The sequence below is a fragment of the Sphaerodactylus townsendi genome, linkage group LG07 (genome assembly GCF_021028975.2).
Source record: "Sphaerodactylus townsendi isolate TG3544 linkage group LG07, MPM_Stown_v2.3, whole genome shotgun sequence".
Classification (NCBI taxonomy): domain Eukaryota; kingdom Metazoa; phylum Chordata; class Lepidosauria; order Squamata; family Sphaerodactylidae; genus Sphaerodactylus; species Sphaerodactylus townsendi.
Window position 1 is genome coordinate 27,439,653 of NC_059431.1, and position 22,946 is coordinate 27,462,598.

Here is a 22,946-nt window from a genome sequence, read left to right on the forward strand (position 1 = left end):
TGTTACTACCAAGCTGGGTGTGTAAATGCAGTTGTTTCATTAAAGCATTTTAAGAATATACATTTCTGCTTGACATATATAGTGCCAGCGTTGAAGAGGATGATACAGACAATCAGATTAACGTCACGGTTCCACTGCGTTATGATGCAGAACTTCGCCTATCAAGGTAAACCTAAATTATCCGAGATCTTCTGCAGTGATTCTGTCAGGGTGCATGAACATCTGGGTGCAGAAAATAACTTTGACTCATTAACTTGAAGCAAAAATCTTGGGTATAATTCATACAGTTGTTGGAGTTACTCAGGATTTTAGTTTTGAGGAAGGGATAGAATGTATCTTTTCTTTTCTCCAAGGCATTTGTAATTTTCCCATCACCCATTTTATCCTCACAGCAACTTTGTGAGGTAAATGAGACTATCCAGGCTTAGTCCTGCTCTGTAACTGCTTCGTCACAGGAACTCTTATGCCACTGGCTCACTGAACATTTAAAAAATTCACAATTTCTTGACATTAAAAAAACAACTATTGACAGTTATGAACTGCTTATACCAACATCAGTGTTACTGTAAGCATTCCAGTTGAATCTGTTTGAAAAGTCAGGAAAATGTTGGAGCATTCACCAATCTCATGGGAATGTCAGCATTTGCAAGGGAACAACACCTGTCATGTATTGTCGACGCTACTTTCATCGTTTCGAGGTTATCACTTTAGCATGCATGTTAAAGTTTCAAGGTTATGGAAGCATTCTACGTTTTCCCGACGTTGGCTTGCCTGTGGCTGGCATCTTCAGAGGATCATCTGAAGATGCCAGCCACAGACGCAGGCGAAACGTCAGGAGAGAATGCTGCTAGAACACGGCCATACAGCCCGGAAACCACACAGCACCCAAAACACCTGTCATGTTTTGGACATTGACTTCAACACTGGTGGGTTCCACACAGGCAAAATATAACAGGTGTCGGATGTTATATAAACTGGGTTTTTTTATCTGGGGGAGGGACTTTGCACAAAATGAGTTTGGCCCATCTTATTCCCCTCAACACGTGATTTCGAAGATCGCTAAACCAGTGATCCTTTTGCACAAGCCCAGGTTGGAGGAGCTCTCGCGTGAACACGACAGGCAGGAGGCACTTTATTTCCCTCCCTTCCTGCTGTTCACTTTAAGATCCACACCACTGCCTGCCATCCTGCGCAGGCCGCCCATTAGGTTGTGGGCAGATTCTCTGAGAGCCTCACAGGGTGCAAAGTCCCCCAAGCACCTTTTCTCCCCGTGGCAGCGAGTATGACTGATTTACAGCAACACATTTGTTACTGCCTAGCTGTTGCAGGAAGGTCTCTTTTTCTTTTGTGTGTTGCACATGTGCAGCTACGCAGATGCAGCTGAATGTATTATGGGATGATCAGCATGGCTCCGAGGGTTCATTTCTACATGCTTGCATAGCTGTGCATATTGCAAGAAATTTAAAAAGAAACGCTTCTCCATGCGAAAGCATGAAAGCAACCTGGGTTGTTTCCATGGGCTCCAATCACTACCTGAAATAGGTGAAGAGCACACATGCAAATGGGAAAAAGAAAACGAGTTCCTTGACGACAACTGCAACCATTATACATATGCTGTGCGGAATCCATCAATGTGATTTTAAAATTAAACTTCTAAGTATTAGTATGATGCTAATAACATAATACTTCTGCTTTTGTTCAGGGTTACCAGCATGAATTTTTACGAGGTATATTCCAATCATAGTGTTCCTTCCACTGTGAACAATTATGATGAAATTGGACCAGCATTTAATTTTTCCGTCAAGGTTAGTAAACGGTTCCTCTGTTTCCTGAATACATGATTTATTTACCTGATTGGTTTGTTTAGAGAAAAGAAGAAGAGCTCTTCAGGACCGCACAGTGGTCCATCAAATCCAGGAACCTCTTTCATATGATTACCGACCAGTTGCCCTAGAGCACAGATGTCAAACTCTGGCATGGAAAGGAGGAAATTTTTTTAAACCCTCCTGCCGCCTGAATTGCCCCATTGGGGAAACGGGCTTATGCCACACTTCTGTGGTGGGCTCGGAGGGTTGCATTCCGAGGCTGGAACACCAGTGGAAGCTGACGAAAGTCAACTTAACCCCCAGAAATGCCTTCTGGCCCACCCCCAGCATTTGCTTGGATGCCAGCATAGTTCCTGGCAACATCCACTTCCAGGTTCAGCCGCCGCAGGGCTGTGCAGCAGATTCTAATGTGTGTGTTCTCTTCTTAAAAATTCAGCGTTTATCTAGTTAAATGTCTCTTGTGTTTTTCAGGTCACGAGAGGAAGTATTCCAGTAAATACGGCGTCTTTGAAAATCCATATTCCAAAACAAACTGAAGGGAACAATCCATTGATGTATGTGACGGCAGTGCATTCCAGTCAGGTGAAACCATGGTTTACCAACATCACTTATCATTTACAACATACACAGTGTACACAGCATGAGACCAAAACAGTGCATCAAGAACTGATAATGATGTGACTGAGGCTGCGCTGCTTGTGACGTAACTTCCCATAATGCATTAGAGACTGCAGAACAGGGACAGTTTCTGTTGGTCCTGGATCAGTATGCTTCTTTCATTTATTTGTAATACTGGTTTGAATACATGAACGTCAAATATTTTTCTAACGCATTCTGTGGATCATAGTATGTGTATATGTTCGGTAGTAACTTGTACAAAAATTCCTTCTGCTCCTTTATATTTATTTTGCATAATCTTTCTAGGGCAGCGGCATCACCTGTGATGCACAGATAAATCCATTTAGAATAGGCGAGCGACCCTATGATGTGTCATTCCAGAAAGAAAACTTCAAAGCCATGAAAGAGCTGGTGGGTTTAGTTTACAACTTCGGAATCTATTTGTTTAGCTCCTGCTTTGTAACTCAGTGAATTATTAACTATAGTGTGATCTGCCTGAATGTGCCATGTATTGTATAGCATGAGGCATGCAAATACCCCCCCCCCTTTTTTTTTTTTTTCAAATTAGCAAGCAGATCTGATTGCTGTTGGGCTCCTGTCTCTTAAGGGCTGGAATTCACTGATGAATATTCACTAGGAAAATTGGGTCATTTTGCATGATTCATTTACTTACTCTGTAGTCTTCATTTCCAGCTGAGACTCGAGGCAGATTTCAGGACATAAACAGTGCACCCAGACAACCAGTGCAGTAGGACTAGTAATTACACAATTCTGAAAAATGGTAGACTTCCTCAGGCAAGCTGTGCCAGAAGGTGGGAGTCACTACTGAGAATGCATATGAATGGGCCACTGTTGATCTTACCTTTTTGCAAGATGGCCCTTTCAGATGGCTTTGCTTGGCTTAGTGAAAATGTCACATTGGAGCGCAGCAGAAGAAGTGGTTCTACATGTAAGGGGGTCCAAGGCCATTAAAGTTTTTGTAGGTGATAATCAAAACCTTGAATTGAACTCGGTGACTGATCGGTAAACCAAGGAGTGTCTGCAGAATGAGTGTGACATTCATGTTCCACCTGGTGGCCAATAGAAACTGGGCTGCTGTGTTCTGCACCAACTGGAGATTCTGAATTCTCTCTAAGAGGAGATCCACTTCGGCCTGTCATCTGTGTCAAGTTAGAGGCCCATCATCCTGGCTAAATGAGAATTCCAACTCCTGAATTTTGGGGATCAGGACCTGATGGAGCTTTAGTTTTTGCTTTGATTTTAAACATATTATCTAAATCCTGATATAATAAATATCCAGGGTGATTTCTCCTCACATCAGTAGAGGGCCATCAAGAAAACATTAGCCCAATCAAGCAAACAGGCATCACTTTTTTCTGTCAGGTAACTACATCAATCGCACTACCTCAGCCATTACCAGCACCTCCTGAACCCAAATATGTATGAATATTTAAATATTATTTAATCACATTCAAATATCAATTAAATATATCGGTGTTTTTCCATGTGGACAACTCTCCATAGTGGCAATTCTTCATGTGGAGATTTTTCTGTGTACACACTTTTCTTGTGAGCATTCACATCAGTGTGGCGTTTCCTGTGCACATTTTTCCTGTGTGTGTGTTTTACATGGGTTTTTTTCTGATATATATTTGAACTGGATATATCCAAATGTACATTCTTACTATATAAGACTCTCATGTTCAGAGGTAGCATACATCTAAATGACAGTTGCTGGGAATTTCAAAGGGTTTGGTCTGTTGCAGCAAAATTAAACACGATACTTGTGGCCTTAAAAGCATAACAAAATGTTATTCCAGTATAAATTTCTGTGCCCTACAGCATACTCCTTTAGACGCAAGGCAGAACTATAACGAAGTATCCCTGATGTGGGTCTTCTGGTTCATCTGTGTGAAACAGAATGCTGTAAACTAGATCAATCATCTAATTTAGTAGGGCTGTTCTGATGATGAGCAGGCCTAGCTGGAATTGTGCAGTAAGTTTTAGCTAGAAACTATGAATGCCCTAATGTTAATTACCATACTGAACATTCTTCAAGTAATGAGAAGATGTGTTTCTGTTCTAAATTATTATCTTATCTCATTTTCTGAAAGAACTGCAAGAATATCATGTGCGAAACAATTTCATGCAAGTTAAAGGACCTTGCACTGAAAGCTGAGTATTATGTTAATATTTCTACCAGAATCTGGAATGGGACGTTTGCAGCTGTGAGTAACATCCATGTTTTAATGAGTGACCAATTCCTGAATATTTAATATTTTTGAAATAAAACAGCAAAGAAATTTCTTCATCATGCCTTCTGGCATAAATGCTGGATTGAAACTATTGTCACACATGCTGACTTAGAAGTAATTCAACTTATGAACTGTGTAAAATTGTAACCAACCTATTGAACTGCTAAAGACAGAAGTGTGCAACACACTTCGCATAAAATGAACAAAGGCCACACAATGCTGTCTTTGGACTGGTTGTTACTATACTTTTATTCCATCCATCACTGTACATCATATTCCTCTGTCAGGGAGCTCAAGCCCATACCCATCAGATCTCCAGAGGTTCCTCATAGACCAGTGGTTCTGGGGGTCACGACCCCTTTGGGGGCTGAACGACCCTTTCACAGGGGTCGCCTAAGACCATCAGAAAACGGTCTTTTTATATTTTATATATACCAATTTTATGGTTGGGGTTCACCACAACGTGAGGAACTGTATTAAAGGGTCGTGGTATTAGGAAGGTTGAGAACCATTGTCATAGACCTCCCTTTCAACCACTTTCTGTAATCAGCTTTGGTAGTTCCAGAACAGGTAGAAGGGAGCACTTTAATTACCAGTTAATCCCTGCAGGGTACTATATTAGCATTAAAACTGGCTCCTAAGGTGAACCAATATAGCACTGTGGTGTCTTCATTTAAAAAATAGACATTATTTTTGTATAATGTCTTAATTGCTACCAGTTAGCAAGTCAGTTCTCTATTTTAGAACTAGAGTTGGCTCTAGTTGTCTATATCCAGAATAATTGTGACTGTGCTTAATTAATAGATGTTCTCCTAAACAAAATCCACTGGGTCCCACATTTTTATTTTTCTGGGTTTTGTTGTATATCCTTATTTTATAACCATTGCTCATGCAGTTGGTGAATTGTAGTTTTATTGGCTCTAGTAATAGTTTTTATTAATGTTTGAAATGTTGGCATTCTTAGCATTTAACTGGGTTTTTGGCTAGTTGTCAGTTGTATTGTTGGTTGTATGTATTATATGTTATGGATTTTATAACGGAACAATAAAGACAGGCAACTATTTGAAATCCAGTGGAATAGAAGGATGGGAGAGATATGCATGTAACTAATTAAAGATGGTTTCTGATTGTAGATTGCCATTTTTTCTATTATAGTCAAATTTCCAGATGTTACAATTATCTCCAAGTGCACAGATTGATACATATGACTCAGATATATTTGTGGATGAAGAGAATAATTTATCTGTGAGTAGGACTGTTTTATGTCTCCAATCTTACTATGCTATTTCATAGTTTTTATCGCTGTTAAAAAAACCACATGGCATGCCACAACACTATATCTTCTCCTTATAAAAATGTTAAATTGCTGTTAGTTGCATGTATAAAATTTATCATTTGGGTTTTTAAATTATTGGAAAGTGAACAGATTGACCTGCCAAGGATTACCATGAACATTTCAGCTAATTTCACATGCCAAAATTTGGTTGGAAGGAAATGTAAAACTCCCCAGAATACTTTTATTTAACCAGCTTTGTACCAAGTGGCTCCAGTAAGCATTAATATTTACCCAAAAAAAGAAGTATAAGAAATCAGAAACTTCCAAACCTTAGCTAAGGAAGGTGGCTGTACACATTAAGTGTCCTGTGAAAAAGAAGGCTGCTTGAAAAAAACGGATATGCGAGTTCAGTTCCCACAGTATTGACTTTACCCTAAACAAAGTCTACCTCTGGATAGAAGTAGTAGGTTAATGCCTGGAAAAATATGAGACATCCCCTTCCATAGAACCTTCCGTACTGGGTCAGATCTTGTGGACATGAAGTCACACTTTCTCTGTAATACTGTCCAGGCTTTGGAACACACTTCCACTGGAAACACTCTCAGTTGCCACTTCTGTGTCTGGTTAAAACATGGGCTGTTTCTGCACGGGCAGAAAACAGCACCCTAGGGACAGTAAAAACACCATCCCTGGGGCGCTGTTCACACAGCTGGTGCTGCTACATTGCAGCAGCACTGTGCTCGCCCCCCTCAAGCGGTGCGAAAACGCTGTTTTCAAAACTCACTCAGTGAGCGAGTTTTTTAAAAAGCAGCGTCTTCCACCTGCTGCCATGCAAACAGCAGCGGGTGGAAGGCGGAGTTTTCCCCACACTACTTTTTTCCCCCTCTTACATCCTCTCGGCTGCCATCCCTGTAGAGAAGCCAGGGGACACACCTCCTGGCCTCCATCCCTACAGGCATCACCATGGCTACAGGGGCGTGTTTCCTGGCCTCTCTACAGCAACGGCAGCCGAGAGGAGGTAAGAGGGGGGGGGGAAAGCGGCGTGCCCCATGTGAAGGCAGCCCCGCAGGCTGCTGGGGCACCGGGGCCATTTGCAAAATGGCATGCGAACGGCCCCAGGGGGTGCACCAACTACAATTATGTCAGTGCACCCACGCTTGCTTGCCTGTGTGGAAACAGCCAGGGATTTTCAGGAAAACTTTCACTGTTGACTAAAGACAATTGGAGTTGGATAGGTTTATATTTTTTTTAGTTTGTAAGTTTATCTTGGCATGATTTTTTTTCAGAAAAACAATCTTACCATTGTTGAGAGTTTTGGTCTTCAAATATAGGATTCCACTTGCAGTGTGGAAATGCAGAAATAAATAATTGAAAATTCTAAGTTTAGTCTTTGCCTGAGACTTTGGAGAGTCAGTCTTTGCCTGACACTGTTAGAGAAGACAGTGCTGGACTAGCTGGACCTGACTCAGAATAAGGAAACTTCACACAAGTTTGCATAATTACAACTAAGGCCCATTCCAGGTTTGGGGGCCCTGGGGCAGAGAATGCCCAGAGACTCCCTATGCCTACCACCGGGCCCTTTTCTTGCCCATCCACCCCAGCGTCCCCTCTCACTTGCACAGCATTCTCCTGCCCATGTGCAAGCTCTCCTATCACCTGCAGTAATAGCTGCCCACCATTGTCTGCACGTCCTTTCCTGGATGGTGTTGGGTGCAGCCAGGAATGCCAGTGCCACAGGAATGCTGGTGCTTTGTGCAACTCTCACAAGTCCTTCTCCAGCAATGTTGAGCAGCATGCAAAGTTGGGAGCACAAGTAACAAAGCACTCATAAGCAGGGAATGAGTCCAGGTATCAGAGGATGTGTAAGTAGGAAGGCAGCACCCATGGATCTTCAGCACCCATGCACCTTACCCACTTCAGGCTATGCTGACACCAGCCCTGATTACAATCATAGCATTTTGGATTGGTCATGAAAGTTTTAGAGGTCTGCACCAATCATCAGCATCTAATACTGCAATGATTGTCATTTTGCACCAAGTAGATACAAGAGATGTGAGGATACATCTGTGGTTTTACAGTTTTTTAACTGTTGTGAAGTCATAGATAAATGTGAATTTGATTGCAATTGTGAAAATCCAAGGGAAGGAACTATTTCACCCAAGACGCATCGTTCCATGTCAAACTTTTCTCTGCAGCTACTTTTCTTCCTGTGGTGGAAAAAGTATGGGAGCTCCAACACTCTCAGTCTTTTTCTGATTTCTTGGTTGTAGTCTCTCTTGGTTGATGATTGAGATAAGGAATAGAAAATCTTTAACAGTGTCAGTTTCTTCAGTGTCAGTGTTGATAATCCCCAAGATCTTAAATGCAAAAGTGTACTGCCCTGAACATAACGATTCATCACATCTCAGAGCTGGGAATAGGTATCACTTCCATAATGCTTACACGTCATTCTATCAAAGTGGGCCTAGCTTTTATTTATTTATTTATTTATCAATCTTATATACTTTTTAATTTTGTAACTTCTTTTAAATTTTCAATAAAGTTTATTTTAAAAAAATAAAAAAAAATCTTATATACCGCCCAATCCCCGAAGGGATCTTTCTGTCGCAACAGCAGCATTTGCTCTTACTTAGGAACAACTAGAAGCCAGGAGGCAGTGAGTAAACTTTAAAGTGTGCAAATCTTTTGAAAATTTGGTGACTACTTTGGGGTCCTACCAAGAGCCCTGTGCTTTACTGCTGTAGCTTCTGATGCCATCAACACAGCTACCTGCAGTTTTAATGTTTCATTGCTATGTGCCAAAAATATTTACACCCCATCTTTCAGTTTACTAATTGCTGCGCCGTGCCCGGTTGACCTACTGTCTCTGCGGCTGTCCGGTGCATCGCCGAGGCCAGGGGACACGCCCCCTGCCCTGTGCGACCGCTCCAGCGTCGCAGAGCAGGGGGGGCATGTCCCCAGGCCTCGGCGACGCACCGGACGGCCGCAGAGACGGTAGGTCGACCGGTCACAGGGGGGAGGGATGGCGCTTTTCAGTAGCTGCGACCAGCAGCACAATAAATACTTTGCAAACTGCAGCTGGCCACAGTATTTTTTAAAAAAAAATACAATCCTCCCTGATATAGTCTGCATAATGAACTTAGGAAAAGAGAGTAAGCAAATTTTATGATAAGGAGCTCTTCTGCAGCAGCTATTCCACTATGACTAGGTCAAAGGAAAGACCAGCTAGCAATGTTCTTACCTGTTGATCTCTGAGGTCTTCTACTATACAGACTAGGAAGGGAAATACATAACGTGTCTATGATTGTGGCCATTTTTTCTTCCATATGCAGAAACAAACTGTACTATCAAGTTATGTAATTTAAGCTAATTTTGTTCAATGTAATTGCTCCATGATTAGACTTTAAAAATGTAGTCACTAAGTAAAGGAAATTTGGATATAAATTTTCTCCTACCTTGTCAGAGAAAGCTGTCATTTGGAAACTGATCCACCTGCTAAAATCATTACCACAGTGGTTCCGTTACAAAGTATGTGGATGTCAGCCATGTTGAAATGTATAGATATATCCACACTCCAACCAGAACAATAAAAATGAATTCCAGGAATAAAGTCTCAAATATCTGAGTGGTTTCAGGGTGGAGCTCCCACAAGTCATGAATTTAAATTACATCAGTTTCATTGCAACTCTTTACACATCTTGCACTTGAAAAGAAAATGTTCTTCCAAATGTTCATTGCTCATTTAGGGCTTTGATATATTTTGAAAAGGTCTAAATATCTTCGAAAGCCAGCAGGCACATCTGTATTTCTAATCAGATTCATGAAAAATTGGCCAGTGCCTCAGTGAATTTTTTACTATTTGGGAGAGAACAGAAAGGGGCAGTTCTTTCATTTCAGCACCCACTTCAGATTTTCCAGCCTATGGGCACCATAGCTATGTGTAAGAACTCAACTACAGAGTAAGTTAGTTGTAAGAGTCCTTCCAAATTCTGCAATCTTCAAATAAAGGACATTAAAAAGCTACTTGTTCCCAAGAATCGTGAGCAGAGTCCTGTTTGCAGAATTTGATTCTTTTATTGCAGCTTCCTTCCCTCTGCATTCCCGGAAGAGCTACTATTATGGGTCAGTGAATTCTTCAGTGTAGTATGGGATTCAGAAGCCTTCCTGATACAAATGGAAATGCCTTTTGTCTACCGAAGGCGCTGTCTTGATCTTATCCATTCGTTCCAGGCTTTCTGGATCCAAGGCAAAGAATTAGCCTTAGGCACCATAGGACTGTGTTAATCATCACGTAGCTTTCTCCCAACGCACATGGTTTGCATGTAGATAGCAAATACTGCTTTAATAGAATCATAGAGTTGGAAGAGACCACAAAGGCCATCCAGTCCAACCCCTGCCATTCAGGAACACACAAAGCTCTCTCAACAGATGGCGATCCAGCCTCTGCTTAAAATTTTCCAAGAAGAAGACTCCGCCACCCTCCAAGGCAGTGTGTTCCTGTTGAACAGGAAGTTCTTCCTAATGTTTAGGTGGAATCTATTTTCTTGTACTTTGAATCTAGTACTCCTTGTCCTAGTCTCTGGGGCAGCCGAAAACAAACTTGCTCCCTCTTCAACATGATACCCCTTCAAATATTTAAACATGGCTTTCCTGTGACCCCTTAACCTTCTCTTCTCCAGAGTAAACATACCGAGACCCTTAAGTCTGTCCTCGTAGGGCATGGATTCCAGACCTTTTACCATTTTGGTTGCCTTCCTCTGGACACGCACCAGCTTGTCAATATTCTTCTTGAATTGTGGTGCCCAGAACTGGACACAGTATTCCAAGTGAGGTCATATAATAAACATCACTTTCTGTTTTGTAACAAATGATGTTGTTTCTTTCAGATTCCAGTGACAATAATAAAGCCTGATGCAAAAGCAGAAGTCCCAATTGGTGTTGTGATAGGAAGCATCTTGGCAGGTCTCCTTTTGTTGATAGCACTGGTTGCTGCTTTATGGAAAGTAAGTAAATATTTGGACTTTAGCTTGGCTAGCCCAAGATCACGCAGCTGGCATGTGTTGGGAGTGCACAGTCTAATCTGAATTCCCCAGATAAGCCTCCACAGCTCAAGCGGCAGAACGGGGAATCAAACACAGTTCCTCCAGATTAGAGTACACCTGTTCCTTAGCCACTATGCCACTGCTGCTCCTATTTACTTATTTATTTAAAGATTTGTACCCCACTTACCTCCTCAAGTGGATTAATAAACAATCCAATGTGAGAGCCAACGTGGTGTCGCGATTAAGATCAGTGGACTCCAATCTGGAGAACCGGGTTTGATTCCCCACCCCTCCACATGAGTGGTGGACTCTTATCTAGTGAACCAGATTTGTTGACCCATGCCTACATTCCTGCTGGTGACCTTGGGCTGGTCACAGTTCGTTCAGAACTCTCTCAGCCACGTCTACCTCACAAGGGGTCTGTTGTGGAGAGATGAAGGGGAAAGGCACTTGTAGGCCCCTTTGGGTCTCTTTAGAGGTGAGAAAGGTGGAGTATAAACTCAAACCTTTCTATTTCTTCAACAAATAAAACTGCAGACCAGTTCTGGACTCAGTGACTGGCTCACACACAGGCACAGGATTGCAAACCAGGCTGAGAACCAATCAATCAGATTTTGCCCTTTGGCAGCTTCTAACCTTTTTACCTTCAGTAGGAGGGGGAAACAAATACTCAACAAAGGTGTTTCTCCTAATGTTTCCCTCACTGATTCTGTCCCTCTGGAAGGACTTTTCAGTAGCCACGTGCAGATAAAGTGTGCAGTGGAATTGTAACTGACCCATGGCAACCCCATGAAGTGGGCACTTTATGAAGTTTTCAAGGCATCTGACGAGCTGAGCTGGTTTGCCATTGCTTTCCTCTGCCCAGCAACCCTACCCTCCTTGATGGTCTCCCACCCAAGTACCAACCCTGCTTAGCTTCTGAGCTCTGATGAAATCAGGCTAGTCTGGGCTATTATTGCTCCTATTGTAGCTATGAGACATCACGAAGTACAAGAAAGTCATCTGGGACATAAACCTGATGTTTAGTTTTCACCAGTGTATCAATAGCACTTGTAACGAATCAGTTGGACCTTTTATTTTTTTGGTTCTGACTAATAATGGAGACATGCTGTTCATGTTATACACGCAGTCATTGCCACATTGACGTCGGTTTTGGGATTAATGCTCAGTAGTAATTCAATTGTTATCCTCCAGATCAATGTATTTAAGACATAAAGCAGGAAATTTCTGACTGGGTTGTGTTCCCTCCAAATGTTCTCCAAGTGATTTACACAAAGAAAGTAAAAAGTAAAACATCCTAAAACATAAATAGTTAACATTATATAACAGGGATGGCCAACCTATGGCACTCCAGATGTTCATGGACTACAATTCCCATCAGCCCCTGACAGCATGGCCAATTGACCATGCTGTCAGGGGCTGATGGGAATTGCAGTCCATGAACATCTGGAGTGCCATAAGTTGGCCACCCCTGATATATAAGAACATTCATCCTGGGTGGGAAGGATGCAAGGATATTCTTCAAATTCAAAGCCTGATATTATGAAAAATGAAGCTGCCTTAAACTTGGGTGGCCAGTGTAGTATAGCAGTTAAGAGCAACGGACTTTAATCTGGAGAACTGGGTTTGACTTGCTGCTCCTCCACATGAAGCCTGCTGGGTGACCTTGAACAAACCAGAACTCTCTCAGCCCTCTCAGAGGCAGGCAACAGGTCCCAACATTTCTTGCCTTGAATCCTCTACAGGGTTGCCATAAGTCAACTGTGACTTGACGGCACTTTCCACCATCACTTTATACTTGAATAAGTACTTTGGCCCTGTCTATTGTCTCCTCCGATGGACAATGGCCGAGCAGAATCTCTAGGACAGTAAGGCCTTTCCTGAGACCATTTATTTATTTATTGTTTAGATTTGTAGACCGCCCCATCGCCAAGGGGCTCTGGGCAGTCATAGGTGTCAAACTCACGGCCCTCCAGATGTTATGGACTATAGTTCCCATCACCCCCTGCCAACATTATGCCAGATGCACTGTGTATTTCAAACAGATCATTTGGATACGCATCAAGGTTTACATGTGCCCATGTTATAGAGTACAGTTCCCATCATCCCCTGCCAGCATTATGCTGGCAGGGGATGATGGGAACTGTAGTCCATAACATCTGGAGGGCCACGGGTTTGACACCTGTGATTTAGATGAAGATGTTGGGGATTTGATCTAGGAACCCTTTGTAGCACGTCATTATGGCACTAAGAACACTTCTGAAAACTTTTTACAGCTTGGCTTTTTCAAAAGAAAATACGAAAAAATGGCAAAGGATGCGGAAGATGTGGATGAAGCTACTGAACTCACTAAGGAGACGGAATGAACTTAACAGTACCAAGGCTATGCACACCAACCTACTGAGCCATGAACAATGCTTCTGGTGACACGAGTTCAGCCTTTGCATTACTGTAAAGGATTACTCCTCTCTTGTTTTTTCTAATAATGAAAATGTCTTATGCTTTTTTATAGATGAAAATATTTTACACAGGACTGTTTCCTTTTTATAAATAGCTGCTGGTCAGTTTGGGGTTTTGTTTACAGGGGTTTAAAAAAAAATTCTTAGCCCGTTTGAATTTTATTATAAGCCTTTCCAAATTGGCAGGACCAGAGGCACAAATCCTGAACTGTGTCACAAAAGCTGTGGTGATTTGTATCATTCGTGGTCTAATTGCTTGTGCTGTGTGGAAAGATGCACTGTGTATTTCAAACAGATAATTTGGGTACGCAACAAGGTTTACATGTGCCCATCTAGGAAGACTGCAGCACCTTCATCTCCTTTACCTTCCTGTACTGTATTCTGTTATTGAAAATCTTTCTATCTTAAAAGACAGTTTGAGATGTTGAGCAGTACAGATATTTGGAGTGGGGGTGATAAAATGTCACTGTTGGCTTGACCAAACAATAGGTCGCATTGTGGCTGTAATGTCCTATAAGCCAACATATTTTATGTAAAAACCTAATGCGATCTTTTCATAATATGTCCTAGAGATTGTCACAACTTGGCATTTTGTATGCCAAACAGCATGCAGGTTACGCTCAGCAGAGAGCCCACCTCACCTCACAGGATATGGGCAGGGAGAAGAAAGGGCCAGACTCCATTATGAAAGCCAATACAGGCTGTTGTGCAGCTGACTGAGGGTGTCCAGTAAAGGTCCTGGGGGTAAATTAATCAAACCTCTGCTTTCACCCATTGAAGTCATTATTTGAGAGCCAGCATGGCGTAGTAGTGGTTAATAGCCGTGGACTGTAATCTGGAGAACCGGGTTTAATTCTTCACACCTTCGCATGAGCAGCGGATTCTAATTTGGTGAACCAGGTTTGTTTCCTTGGTCTTCCACGTGAAGGTTGCTGGGTGATCTTGGACTAGTCACAGTCCTCTCAGAACTCTCTCTACTTCCCATGCTGTCTGTTGTGGGGTGAGGAAGGGAAGGAATTTGTAAACCACTTTGAGACTTTTTATGATTGAGAAAAGTGGAATATAAATTCCAACTCCTCTTCTTCCTCTTAGAGGTGACTGCTCAGGCTAAGCCTGGTTCAGAATTTTTCCATTTTATAGGACTGATTTCCTAAATGTTTTTTTTTTTTTTTTGGGGGGGGGGGGGGGGGGTTGAGGTTAATATATGCAATGATTTGATACTTTCTGTATCCTGAAATGCTATACATTAAAATGTATTTTGTGTGTTAGTGGGCTGGTAGAGACCTCTGGATGGTACTTTCTGGCCCATCTTGAACCATAAGCTACTAGAATGGCTGTGGATGTGACTTGAGTCATCCCTGAATGGGTCACAGCCAGATCCTCCAGAGCAGCGGTTCTCAACCTGTGGGTCGCGACCCCTTTGGGGGTCAAATGAACCTTTCACAGGGGTCGCCTAAGACTCTCTGCATCAGTGTTCTCCATCTGTAAAATTGATAAATGTTAGGGTTGGGGGTCACGACAACGTGAGGAACTGTATTAAAGAGTCATGGCATTAGGAAGGTTGAGAACCACTGCTCCAGAGGATCACAGCAAGATCCTCCACCTGGATGAACCTGGGCAGCATCTGTGTACAAGGACAGGCAACATACAATGCAATTCTTAATCTAGGTGTGTCATACTAAGCCCATTGACTGAAATGAGCTCAGAAGGCTGTAACTGTTGGAAGAGCAATGTCTATCATGCAAAGGAACTGAGAAAAAGACCCAGCAGGGGGCAGGCACGTGGCCATCTAGGTAGGGCTTTAAGGTTAAAGACTCCCTCCATCCTTCATGTGTCACTTCCTGTCTGTCCTTAGACGGTTACTTTTAGGTCTAACATCCTGCTTCTTGGAAGTTGAGTACAGCCTTTCTCCCCAGTTAGCAAGGTAGCAGCAAGCTATCTCTGTCCCCCTCTTTCCTATCCTAAATGTAGTTCTCCAATAAACTATTCTGTTTAATCCTTTTAATCTGTATGTTACTGCTTTTCTGCGCAGTGATCTTCCAACAGATTATTTTAGTTCAGCATCAGGATCCCTGCAGAGCGTTCTACTACAATGAAGGTCAAGGAAATGGTGGATTAATATACAAATTTACTGTCATCTTTTCATTAAAAAGAGTATAGAGACATATGTTGCTCTGGTTGCTTGCTCAGTGGATGCTCAAGGCCTTGTTCCTGAGGCTTAACATAATTCTTTGGCAGTAGCCTTGGCTACTGGGTGGAATGGGGAGGGGTAAGCAACCGGCTATACATCTGCATAGCAGCCTTTTGCTATGTCCAAGTATAACTGAACTGACGCACTGTTCTATTGTTGCTGAGTTGTAATGCAAACCTACGTACCTGGTTTGTCATCAATAGATAACCTGTTGTGACTCACAAAAATGCATCTGTAACTTAATTGGTATCATCCACTCCTGTTGTCATAATTTGTTTGTGATTAATGATAGTCCGACTGTTGTCAAGACCGTCCTGACAAAAGCTATACAGTTTGCAACCCTGGTATGTGAATGCAGGTGGGTTTCTTTTCACATATTCCACTAGGCCACAATGCCACACGGATCATTTTCTTCAACTGATGTTTCTATTATTGCACTTTTCAATGGGTACGACCTATACAGTCCTGCTGAAGACGTGATATAAATATGTAGTTCTGTAGCATCCATAGCTTGTGTACTTTTATTTTAAAAAGGCATTTAAAATTGTATTTAGGAATTAGAAGTTTCTCAAAAAGCACTATCTTAATAAGATGGGATTTGAAGCAATGTTAAATGCCAAGAAAGAATCAGGGTAGCCGGCTGTTGTGGGTTTTCTGGCCTGTGTGTCCATGGTCTTTTGTGTTCCTAATGTTTGACCTGCATCTCTGGCTGGAATCTTCAGAGGCATGTTGACAGAGAGAAATTTTTCTCTCTTTCTCACAATACTAGAACCAGGGGGCATTCATTGAAAATGCTGGGGGGAAGAATTAGGACTAATAAAAGGAAACACTTCTTCACGCAACACGTGACTGGTGTTTGGAATATGCTGCCACAGGAGGTGGTGATGCTGGCCACTAACCTGGATAGCTTTAAAAGGGGCTTGGACAGATTTATGGAGGAGAAGTCGATCTATGGCTACCAATCTTGATCCTCCTTGATCTGAGATTGCAAATGCCTTAACAGACCAGGTGATCGGGAGCAACAGCCGCAGAAGGCCATTGCTTTCACATCCTGCATGTGAGCTCCCAAAGGCACCTGGTGGGCCGCTGCGAGTAGCAGAATGCTGGACTAGATGGACTCTGGTCTGATCCAGCTGGCTTGTTCTTATGTTCATGTGTTTTCTCCACATGGCACAGTGTGGAGGGTGGCTGATTACTAAAAGATGAGGCAGACGTACCACTACTTTACTGTTAACTAGGAGTTAAAGGAACCCAAGGATGTGTAGTTTGTGTTCTCAAGTTCCTGTCTTCTCATGGGCAAATCCACCATTTCTTTTTTTCTAAGGACAATTCATGTCTGACCAATTTTAATCTAAAGGTTTTGGAACCCAGGATCCCAAAAATCTAACTTTCTTTATATTTGCATTGTCCCTGAAAGAAAACTTTGCCAACTAATAGATTGAACAGCTACAGTATTTGAAATTGCAATACTTGAAAACAGCTTTTAAAATAGATTTTTTAAAATTACCCATTATGCAGGAAACCACATGATTTCCCCCAAGCAATGTAGAGAGCAAAAGGACATTTGTGAGAGCCTGGAAGCTCTGGCAGGATGGTTGTTAAGAGGCCAAACTAACTATTTTCTTCCAAATGAGAGCATTACTTTCTTCCAAAGGAGAGCATTACTTCACTTGGCATAAGCATAAAAATTACCGAAAACCTGCAGCCAAAGGACTTGCTGGTTGTTTCACAAAAACAAAAAAGGATATTCAGTCCTCCTGCAGTGACCCTTCAATTTTTACATACATAAGCTGTGCGTATGAGTCTTTTTAAAGCAGAAATGCTTGTATCTTTTTCACGAAGCTCACAATGCCCTGGGAATGTATCTCATGCAGACCGAGAAAGGGGAATTGCACAAGAGAAAGGACAAACTCTTATGCAGTTTAAGTTCATCTCAGAAGGGGTTACCCAAGAGATATCCCTAATCAATTGTGCCTGTCCCTGTGTGGCTAATATTTTCTTCCCCACTGTTTTTTAAGTACAATGTAGTCTTTAGTAACATGTCCCCTTTCTGCTGCAAATGAGAGTGCTACCAGTTTTGACTCCATTGTTATGTATATTTTTTGCACTTTGTTCCACAATCAAAACAATTAATGTACTTAAAGCGAGTGTGTGAAATAAAGATTGGATCTGTTTGAGTGAATCTGAAACCATGTTGCATACTTTTTGTAAGAGGTGCCAAAACTCCCCCCCCCCCATACACAACCAAGGTGCCCTGTCCTGTTGCAGATACACTATGATTGGACAGTAAGGTTGTCAACCTCCAGGCAGAGGCTGGAGATCTTGCAGTATTACAAATGATCTCCAGACTACAGACATCAGTCCCTCTGCAGAAATGGCTACTTTGGAGAGTTGCCTGTGTGGTTTTATTTTCCCTGAAGTCCCTCACGTCCCCAAACCCCCAAATCTCCAGGAGTTTCCCAACACAGAGCTCGCAACTTTTGTCATCTGAATACAGCTAAACACAGAACTCGTAACTTTTGTCATCTGAATACAGCTAAATCTGTGCTGCAATGAGGAGGTGCAAATAAAGTTTCTACAAAGCTAGAAAATATTTGTATAACTCTCCAGTGGATCACATTTATCTTCACAGGGAAAGATAGTATTCATTTCAGGTATGATAAATGCCTGTTTTGTGCTTTATACAGAGACTTAACTTTGATTTTGTTGTGGCAGTGTTATTTTCTTAATCATTTAATTCCCTGGTCCTATTTTCATTAAAATCTCTCTACTATTAAAATATCTCCACTGCCACCTACTGGCCAAATTATGAAATGCCTGCCCAAAATGCTGATTTAATACAGATTCCCTCAGAAGTTTTGCAAGAAAAATCTGTTTTTGTAAATTTTCATAGTGAAGGTCACCGTCAGTTTGAGACCAAAGAGCTCTGGATCTGACTATCCTCTGGAAGTTGTATCAGCAATTTTGCTTTGATGCAGATTTTGCATTGCTTCCTAGAAATGCTTGCATAGCCAAAATCTGGGAGCATAGAGTGGAAAGGGTTCATGTTTAATTATTACATTGACTTAATCTCATTTACTTTTAACTGGTTTTTTTTTCACTTTCACTGTTCCTTGACAGGCTTTCTATAGAGCTCAGTAAGACATCCAAAATACTCAACTACAGAAAAGTAAAAAAATAAATCGCGTGTATTCAGTTAGATCACCTCGTCACTGTGAATAGGGCAGATGTGTTGACGATCATTTTTCTTTGATAATAAAATATTTTTCTTGAGGTGTTCTAGTATGGAAGATTGTAACAATTACCATGTTTATTGCGCAACTTCGTGCTCACGAAAAGCAAGCATTATTACTCATTGTAGGACAATTGTATGGTGAAAGCTGCATATCTTTAAATTAGTGCATCGCTAGCTCAATAAAGATTTTCAGAGGTTAGAGTGTTGGGCTAGAATTTGGAATTTCCAGGTTCGAACCCCCACTCTGCCATGAAAGCTTGCTGGGTAACTTTGGACCAGACATTCTCTCAGCCTAACCGATCTCACAGGGTTGTTGTGAAACAGTGTGGAAGAGAGAATGATGTAAGCCACTTTGGGAGGAAAGGCCGGGTATAAATTAAATAAACAATTAAAATATATCTCATATGGCACCATTGTATCAAATTTATTACCCCTTATCCAACCTCACCCATACAGCCTTGAATTCACTCAAAGTCTGCATAAGTCTGTAAAAGTCTAGTATTCTCTCTTCCACCCTTCCTGCTGTCCACAAGAAACACCGTTCATTATACAATGGAAAGGGGATGCCAAGCCTAGTCAGACACGCATTCTAGACTTTAAGAAAGCTGATTTCTGTAAATCCTGGGAACCAGGTTGGGAGCATCTGGGTAAAAATTAAGGGGGAGAAAAACAACAGCGATCTCATTGTGGGGTCTTGTTTTCTGCTGCCTCGGAGACTAGAACATGAAGTAATGGATTCAAGGTGCAGGAAAAGAGATTCCACCTAAACATTAGGAAGAACTTTCTGTCAGGGCTGTTCAACAGTGGAATTCACTGCCTTGGGGAGTAGTGGACTCTCCTTCTTTGGAGGTTTTTAAACAGAGGCTGGATGATCATATGTCAGGAGTGCTTTGTGTGTTCCTGGATGGCAGGGGGTTGGACTTCATGGCCCTTGTGGTCTCTTCCAACTCTGATTCTATTTTCCTTTCCAAAATGTTCTCTCTGAGAGGATTTTGAAGGCTGTTTCATTAAGCTCATAGCACCAAAAAAGTTTATTTAAAGTTTTTTATAATTATTATAACTTTCAGTTTACAAAAAAAACCCCCACAAAAAATACATTTAACACTGGGACTCCCAATTTCATTTGTATTAACCCTGAAGAAATCATTACTTGTTCTGATTACCTTTCTTAAAATTAATTCTTAATTACTATTAATGTTTCATGCTTTTCTATGTTATCTATTTTTTAATCTTCTATTCGGAATTCACAAAACATTAACTATTTTTTTCTGTTTTACACTTCCAATTGTCCAAAAATTTGCATAAGCTCTTTTCTCTAATCAAAGAAGTTTTGCCATCTAGCTCCAAAAAACAAGTGTAGTGGTGCGCTGGCAGTGATTACTGATACCAGATCCCCAGCGCATACACAAATTTTCCAATGCACAAATTTTGAAAGAGCACAATTGATTTATCCCTTCCACAAGCCCCAACAAGATTGGACAAAGTAGTAAATTTATTTTAGTTGGTAATGATCCTGAGGTGACTATGAAGGTAGCAGAATTTTTAGCAATTGTTCCTTCAAAAAGTGTTTTTCAGGATAAGTGCGATATTGATTTTATGATGATAAAATTATTTTATTCTTTTTTAACGCTAATAAAGGTTTGATTGTATGTGTGAGAATGGCTGGTGCACACCTATCAAAAAGGTAGTGGTATGGATCCAACCAGCTTTTTCTTAGGTTAAAAAGAAAAAAAGAGGAGTTGGTCCTCTTTTGGGCAATTCCCCACTGGCCGAGTCAACCTAGGTTCGACCTAGGTTCATCCCAGCAACTCCCCACTGCCGCTGAGTTCGACCTGGGTTCGTTTCAGTTCTGCCCCCCTCAGAACTGGAATTTCTGATTCCAGTTCTGAGGTCCAGCTTTTTCCCCAAACCTAGGTCGAACTCAGTTGGAAGCTAGACAGTGGGGAATCATCTGTGGCGACTCTCCCATTCAGCCATTTCAAGAGCTGTGTTTGGGGCAGCAGGAAAAGCACGCCTTTTTTATCTTAACTGCTATTTTCGAAGCTACGATGCTGCGACCATGGTCTTAGTTGTTAAATCTACATATCTATGTTTTGGCGCCAATTCTGCGTAGCTGCGACGTATAAAAACTTTTTTTAAAGGATGCATTTTCACGTTTCCCACTGTAAAACAAGAGCCAATTGGGAATGAGGAGTGAAAGAGGTATTGAAGATGGTCCCGCCCTCTGAGCTCGGTTCCAGTTGAACTCAGTTGCTGTGGGGAGTAACGAGAGTCGACCCTCAGTCAGTACCAGTTAAAGGAACCGTGTCGACTCTGCAGTGGGGAATCACCCTTTGATCATCCAAAAGTTCATGCTGATGCTCACAGGTCCTGCTTGGACAAAAGCCACATGAGACAGGGGATGTAAAGAGGAGAAGAACTGGGTGAAAAAATAGGCAAGATCCAACCCAATACGTGGTGCAGAATTTGTGTGCTCACCACTAATAATGCAAATAAATACTAATAATAAAATCTGTCAGGCCTGTGCCATTCTCGGCCTGGCAGTTTGCACGTCCACATCAAGGTCACAGCTGGCCCACCCATTATCATCGCCCAAGGCGAAGGAGGCCTCCCGCTGCTCGCATGTAACTAGTTAATAGAGCTTAAACGTCCACTCTTAAACAATGCTTCTGTTCCCACCATCCTTTAAGATGCTGATATTATGGGAATGCGAGGGTTGGGGGGGATTGGAAATAGGAAAACCCAAGACTGAGTTGAACCAAACTGTAACTTACAGGTATATACCAGAGGTCAGAGAGCCAAACTTCAGTTTCGGCTATCTGAGCTTTGGGCTGACACGGTTCCAATAAAGCTCTTGAAACCTTCATGAGTCTCGTTTGTCGACAGAAGTAACAGACCCTAACAAAATCTATCTTAAACCGTTTAGTTAGGTTTTTAGATCAACAGTAAGTGTTTAAATCTGTATGCCATGCCTACCTAATTGCATAATAAAAAGTCACAAGAAGCACTAAAAGTTCATCTATGCTTAGCATTTCTATGGTGCTTTCATGTGTCCAAAACACTTCCCATACAGTATCTCAATAATACTTACAATACCTATGTCTTTGTCTACATGTTTGATATGAATGGCTGAAGCTGAGAAACAGGCTGGTGCAACTGGAGATTCTCCAGCTCACATTTTAAGGGAAAAGGCAGACACAACATATGAAGAGGTGGGACACTACAAGAATTCCCTCATCCATTCATTCCCACCCCTGCTCCCCACAGCAACTGGGAAAGTTAACAAAGCACTCAGCTGTGGCTCAGAGTTTAACTTTGCCCAAATGAATCAGGACTAGATAAAAAACAACAAATAACAGGCTACAAGTGCTCAATTCACTCATAAGGTAGTTCTGGGTGCCACGACATTTTAATAAGCTAATTCTACTGGAGTGTCACCTTAAAGGCTCAAAAATCTATTCTGTGATAAGCTTTCAGGAGTCAGAACTCACTTCAATCGATACAACTGATATGACTTCTAACTCATTAAAGCCAATGCCAGCAAATATTTTGTTTGTCTCTGCCACTGGATTCTTGTCTACTTCATTATGCTCAGTGTCACAGTTCAGCTGTCAATGTGAGTTAACAGAATGGTTAGAAAACTCACACTAAGCCTTCTTTTATATTGCCGTTTTTTCCCCTTACCCTATTTATTCCACTCTAATCAAAGCATCAATAATATTTCTCAATTTTGTTGAGAGAGAGCATTTTGGGTATTAGTGGCTTTATGTATTATTTTCTTATGCAATCACTAGAAAAGAACTTTAGCGTGTGAGGTAGAAAATGCATAGCTGGCAACTATTCTAATTTAGATAGGTGGGCCACTGCCATCATGGGATTCCTGCCAGTCATACTTTCAATTGCCCAATTTACATGGTATAATTATCTATATAAGTACATGGGAAAGCCCAAGGCATGGGAAAACCCAAGACTGCTCACATAGTGTGGTAAAAAGATATGTGTGAATGTTCACATATGGGATTGGTAGTGTTCATAATGTGGATG

The 22,946-nt window shown here is 41.6% G+C and overlaps 1 protein-coding gene across 2 annotated transcripts in view; it reads left to right on the forward strand.

Moving 5' to 3' along the window:
* ITGA2 (integrin subunit alpha 2) overlaps positions 1–14,352 on the forward strand; it is a 67,669-nt gene extending 53,317 nt beyond the window's left edge. Inside the window, exons 23-30 of one of the 2 annotated variants that reach the window (XM_048502614.1) lie at positions 83–166; positions 1,703–1,805; positions 2,298–2,408; positions 2,751–2,855; positions 4,559–4,672; positions 5,855–5,944; positions 10,862–10,978; positions 13,294–14,352. In XM_048502614.1, the coding sequence (XP_048358571.1) occupies positions 83–166; positions 1,703–1,805; positions 2,298–2,408; positions 2,751–2,855; positions 4,559–4,672; positions 5,855–5,944; positions 10,862–10,978; positions 13,294–13,383 (814 nt within the window). In that variant the 3' untranslated portion in view covers positions 13,384–14,352. Of the gene's footprint in view, positions 1–82; positions 167–1,702; positions 1,806–2,297; positions 2,409–2,750; positions 2,856–4,558; positions 5,112–5,854; positions 5,945–10,861; positions 10,979–13,293 lie in introns of those variants that run through there. The other variant, XR_007244979.1, reaches the window with a different exon arrangement.
* The last annotated feature ends 8,594 nt before the right edge of the window (positions 14,353–22,946 follow it).